The sequence below is a fragment of the Dromiciops gliroides genome, chromosome 2 (genome assembly GCF_019393635.1).
Source record: "Dromiciops gliroides isolate mDroGli1 chromosome 2, mDroGli1.pri, whole genome shotgun sequence".
In the NCBI taxonomy this organism is placed as follows: domain Eukaryota; kingdom Metazoa; phylum Chordata; class Mammalia; order Microbiotheria; family Microbiotheriidae; genus Dromiciops; species Dromiciops gliroides.
In genome coordinates, this window is record NC_057862.1 from 69528952 (window position 1) to 69534829 (window position 5878).

The 5878-nt window shown below is 42.2% G+C and overlaps 1 protein-coding gene across 1 annotated transcript; it reads right to left on the minus strand.

The window, feature by feature from the left end:
• Positions 1-357: 357 nt before the first annotated feature.
• LOC122738297 (inositol polyphosphate 5-phosphatase OCRL-like) lies at positions 358-2996 on the minus strand. The gene is made up of 3 exons (XM_043980347.1): positions 2896-2996; positions 2726-2849; positions 358-2601 (listed from the first exon to the last, which is right to left on the minus strand). Exons 1-3 carry the CDS (start codon positions 2994-2996, stop codon positions 358-360), a joined length of 2469 nt encoding a protein of 822 aa, XP_043836282.1.
• Positions 2997-5878: the final 2882 nt, after the last annotated feature.

Below are 5878 nucleotides of genomic sequence, written 5' to 3' on the forward strand. Positions count from 1 at the left end.
ATCTTGGACTTTTTTTTTTTTTTGGACTGTGAATACAGATCTCTTTGCCCCACAAAGATAAAGCACAAAACATCAAAACATGGGATTCTTTGGCTTGGCACAATGATGAGTCTTAAGTCCTCCGATGTACAGGATATGTTGTTAGTGTGTTGTGGATCAAGGGGTTCCTAGGAGAAGACTCACTTTCCCTAATGTACTTTTAAGGTATAGACTTTCAAAAGCTAACAGCCAAAAAGCTGGAGTGTAAATCCCTTTGGAGCTAAAGAGAAATGCTCTCAAGTCAGTTCTGAACATTCACAGCCTGAGATTCCTTTGTCCTGGAATTTGGAGGTGAGCATGGTAAAATGAGAGGAAGAGTTAATGTTTATCACCTCCAAGCAAGAAGCCCAAGAGAAACTGGACAGCACGTTGGTGATTGTTCTGAGTCTGTCTTGCCTTTAGATTGGGTGGAGGCCGCAGTAGAAGACTTGAGAAAAGATTGGCAAGCATATTGGCATTAATGTTGTTAGTTTCAGAGTGCCTTAAGAGTTCTCGGAGGAAAGCTATCAGGTACCAGAAAACGTTTCTGTGGTGCTGTGGAAGGTGTGAAATTACCTGTTGGCAGAGTCGGAAGTCATGTGAATAGTCAAGGCATCTTTGATATAGTTCATAACAGATAACAGGCTCTGGCAGAGCTTCCAGAAAGATGAGGAGTGTTTCAGCTACTGAGTGATTACTTCCAGGTATTGTCTTAGGAATGCTAGTATCCAAGCAATCAATAATTTGCCTAACTTCTTTTTGTGATCCAGGAATCTGGAACAAATCCTTCTGGTCACAGGCATGCTTATATAAGTGGTCCACCAAGAGCCAGAGTTCCTTGGGAATCTGAAGAGGTTTTTCACTGACACTTTCCTCTAAAGGAGTGTCCTCCAAATCTATGAGTTTGGAAACAGGGACTTCTCTGATTGGTCTTCTCATCTGGCACAAAGCTTCTAAGGATGTGCCACAACAACTATGGAGGTAAGTGCCACTGATGGTCAAGAAGTAATCTTTGCCTTGATCCAAATGAAGAATAAGAATGTCTTTAATGTTATGTTCCTCTGAATTCAGGACTGGCACAGAATCTTTATTAACATAGACACCCAAGGAAATGTCTAATGTCTCATTTGGCTCCAAGTTGCCCTCACAGGGCTTAGCATGAAGCCATGGTTTGCAGTACTGCCTCTCACCAAGCTTAGAGATGAAAGAAAAATGACAGGGAACCTGACCATTGTTGGTGATTTGGAATTTCTGTTTTTGCAGTTGCTGAAATTTTACATTTTCAAACACAAATTCTCTCCTGCTGAGTGCTACTGAAGGAAGAAAGGAATTTTCCATCCTGTCCATGAGTTGAACACTGTCTTCAAATACCTCTTGGTATCTCCTCTCATTTACAACCTGCACTTCAATGAGGAACAAAGAACTGACCGGTTTGTGGTCACTGGTTTTTAGCCCCATGTGACTCTGGTAGCGGATCTGATTAACGTTTGCCCCTCTCCAAAGGATTCGGTCACACCATGCTGGAATGCGGCATTTCCCACTGGAATCCCATCGGTCTGTTTTACTGTCAAACTTGTATGTGGGGATAAACCGAATTTCTCCTTCTGCAAAGTCAGCAAAAGCTTTCTTGTTCGCACGCTGAATATTCAGCTGGTCTAACTTTAAGAGCTTTTGAAGGTCATTCCTATTAATAAGCCTTTTCACTTCTTTGGCATTATACATGTAAAGTCTGTAGTTCAAATCTCCTAACCAAATGACCACATCATGTTTCATGATGGTCAGGTGACCCTGATTCGGGACAAGGAAACTCATTCGGGCACAGATGTCCTTATAATCCTGATTCCTACCTTCAACATCCTCCACCTGGGCAGCCAGGTGGGAATTGACGATGCAAAACGTCGTGTTGTGGAACACGAATCTCACGGCAACAGCTCCTTTGTTTCCCATTTTCCCCATGAGTCCAGTTCCCACAGTGTCTGTCACAACGTCCTGGATATGCATACAGTGCTCTTTTCTGGCAAATATCAGTAGCATCATTCCAACCAGGCGGACTAGCTGTACTTTCTTATACTTGGCCTTGAAATGCAAGGCTTGTTTCACAGATGCCAGCCACTCATGCTCTTTGGTAGATTCCAAGTAGAAGAAGGCCTCCATACTCAAATCCAGCTCCTGGAATCCAAGGCAGTAAATGTCTGGAGGTTCTCTATCACAATTAAGCCACAGTTCTATCCCACTGTCTGGAGATTGGCCATTCACATTCCACGTTCCAACAAAGAATCTAAACTTATGAAAATTGACATATTCCTTTTCTCTTTTTGCTGCAATAAGCCTGATGAGCTCCTGCCGCATTCCGGGTTGGATGTTGGGTCCGAAGAGCTTCCTCACAGTGCTGGTCACTTTATAAGGTTCTTGGCTTTCGTTCGCTTTTTCACGTTGGAGCTCTCTTCTCATTGGACGGCCTGCGGGCGGGGATTCATCACGAGTCTTCATCTGGTGATACGGGCCGCTTCTTTTCTTCTCCAAACTCATTGCTGTAAGATGATTTCCAAATCCAAAAATCCCTTCCTGGGTTGCAAGGATATCCTAACGAAGACAGTCAAATCTCTCATCAGGGATTTCAAAAAGGCCCTCCACCCTCAGGCAGTGCTTCTTGTCTTCCTCAGTTGTGGGCGGTTCCATCTGGAGGGCTGGTTGGTTCCTGGGTCACGTGAGCGGGCTCCACCAACTGACGACCGTCAACTTCCAACTGCACCTTTGCGCTAGGCTCTCGGCCCACGCCCGTTTTCTCACTCTCTCGAGTCTTAAGGAGCTCGCTCAGGGGATGAACGTATCTGAGCGTTCCCAGTTCTAGGCCTCAGCTTCCGAGAGCTTGACTACATTTCCCAGCAGGCCTTGTGTTCCAGGGCTGCCTTCACCTCCCGGCGAGCACCTGGCTCAATCGACGGCGTACTTCTGAAGGTCCTCTCCCGGCTATTCATGTATTGTTGCTTGGGGACACCTGGAATTGGTGGAGGATTAGTTTTTTTTTTTTAATATAAAAAATATTTAAAATAATTTAATATTATTTTGTTTTTTAGTCAACAAGCATTCATATTTTCTCTCCCTTCCAACTCAAGTGGAAAAGAAAAAAAAAGACCAAAAAACCCCTCCTGTAACAAATATGTGGTCAAGAAAAACAAATGGTCATGTTCAGAAACGCGTGTCTCATCCTGCATATTAGTTCACTAGTGGGTAGAATAGTTCTTCAAAGCTGTAAACAGTGACAACTGTAAATCAGGGAACTGAAGACCTCAGTGAAGATCCTGCTTACTACCGGTGCGACTTAGGCAAGTCACTAGGTCTGGACATCAGTTTCTCATCTGTAAAATGAGGAAATTGGATTAGATGGTCTCTTAGGTCCTTTCCAGTTCTAAATCTACGATCTTTGGATGATTAAAGCAACGTAACCACCTAGATTTTAGCAAAGTGTCTCATGCTAGACAAGATGGAGAGGTATGGGTTAGTATAGTTAGATGAATTCAGAGACAGTGAAATGGTTTGACCCAAAGAACAATGATTAATGGTTTTATGCTCCATTAGAATGTGAGCTCATCGGGGCAGCTAGGTGGCGCAGTGGATAGAGCACCGGCCCTGGAGTCAGGAGGACCTGAGTTCAAATCCGGTCTCAGACACTTAACACTTACTAGCTGTGTGACCTTGGGCAAGTCACTTAACCCAATTGCCTCACTAAAATTAAAAAAAAAATTAATTAAGAATGTGAGCTCATTGAGAGCAGGGACTTAATAATTTTTTTGTTTTCTTTTTTGTCTCCCCAGTGTTTAGCACAATCTCTGGCACATAGAAAAACCCTTAATAAACGTTTGTTGACTGGCTGATGTATCCAGGGAAATGCCCCAGGGATCAGTCCTGTGCAATCAATGACTTAGACAAAGGCTGCTTATTAGATTATCAGATGATAGAAAGCTAAGTGGGTTACCCAACCATGGTGGATCAGAGCCAGGATTGAAAAAACACTTTGAAAGGTTTGCAACATTGAGCTGAATTGAATAAGTGGAAATTTAGTAGGCAGAAAAGTAAAATTATACTTGAATTAGAAAAAAATGAATTTCAGGTGTAAGAAAGGGATGAGGCATGGCTAGGCAGTAATTCATCTGAAGAAGAATGGCTGGTTCTGGTGCACCACAAGTTCAATATTAATGCCATCCTGGGATGCATTAAAGGAGGCAGAGGGTTCCCCAATATGGAGGTCATAGTTCTGCAGTACTCTCTCTAAAGTACTGAAGTGGAAAGAGAGCAGCATTTGGAGGCAGAGGACCCCAACTGAAATCCAGGCTCCTTATGACTGTGGTCATATTTGGACTCCAGGTTCCCCATCAGTAAAAGACTTAAGAAAATGATGGAGAAAATGTTAATAATGCAGATTAAACTGAAAAGTATCTGGTGCTTTTCAGAGAGCTGATTGCTAAACACAGAATTTGTTGTTCGTTCGTTTCTCAGTCATATCTGACTCTTCGTGACCCCTTTTGGCAGAGGTATTTTAATGGCTTGCCATTTCCTTCTCCAGCTCATTTTACAGATGAGAAAACCAAGGCAAATGGGAGTAAGTGACATGCCTATGGTCACACAACTATTACATGTCTGAGGCCAGATGTAAACTCATGAAGATACACCTGCCTAGAACTGAGCATGGTACTCCAGATGTGGACTGATCAGGGCAGAAAACAGAAACCATATTATTTAAGCATAACTAGAATAATAAAACCAACTCATGGGGCAGCTAGGTGGCGCAGTGGATAAAGCACTGGTTCTGGATTCAGGAGGACCTGAGTTCAAATCTGACCTCAGACACTTGACACTAGCTGTGTGACCCTGGGCTTAATCCTTAATTAATTAATTAATTAATTAAACACTTAATCCCAATTGCCTCACAAAAAGAAAAAGAAAAGATAAAACCAACTCAATTCAACTCAGTTATCCAATAATATATTTATTAAATATCTATCTTTGAGGCCCTGGGCTAAACCTTGGAACATCAAAGGAAAAAAACCCCAAAAGTCCTTCCTGTCCTCAAGGACCTTAGATCTTATTGTTGGAATGATATTTAAATTAATAAGTAAATATTTGTAATTACATATTTATAGCTATAAACATATAATTTTTAATTGGATTTATAATCTAGGGAGGGAAAAGAGCTTTATCAAAGATGGTGATGGGGAAGTCCCCAGATGGAGCCTTGAGAGCTTTCTTTGGGGAGGAGAATGGTGGATAACCTTTGCAAAGGCATGGAGGGAGGCAAGAGAATGCTCAGTTCACGGATAAGCAAGCTAGTTTGACTAGTATCTATCTAAGGTGGGTGAATGGGAGTAATGTGAATTGTCTGGAAGGAAGCTAGACTATGAGAGGCTTTAAATGTCAAGATAAAGAGTATGGATTTTTTTCTTAGAGGTAAATAAGCAGCTAATGAAACTTCTTGAGTAGGGGAGTGACATGGATAGACTTTGAGAATATTATTCTGTTAGTGGTGTGGAGGATGGACCTGGAGATTGTTGTTGTTTTTCTTCATTCTTGAAGAGGACCAATGATATGAGGAGGGTGATGTCTTGACTTGTAAGTACATTGAATTTAAGTGAGGCAGAGCTGTCATCAGCCTCACCCTCTCCTCCAGAGTCATTGGAATCCAGCGGCGAAACATAACTTAAGATGACTGGTGATGGTGCATCATGGATTAGAGAAGAGAAAGTCTAGAAGCTGAGAGACTAATATGGTAGTGAGCAATCTTTTGCAATAGTTCAGGTGAAGTGATGAGGGCTTGAGTTGGTGGCCAAGTGAAATCAGTAATCAATCAGATAACAAGCATTTA

What these genes read in the sequence shown, in the direction of transcription:
- LOC122738297 (XM_043980347.1), bottom strand. Translation starts at nt 2,996, where the DNA reads ATGAATAGCCGGGAGAGGACCTTCAGAAGTACGCCGTCGATTGAGCCA. An exon ending in CACAAGGCCTGCTGGGAAAT is followed by an intron (nt 2,850 to 2,895) that starts GTAGTCAAGCTC and finishes GGGAACGCTCAG; the next exon opens with ATACGTTCATCCCCTGAGCG. An exon ending in AGTTGGTGGAGCCCGCTCAC is followed by an intron (nt 2,602 to 2,725) that starts GTGACCCAGGAA and finishes TGTCTTCGTTAG; the next exon opens with GATATCCTTGCAACCCAGGA.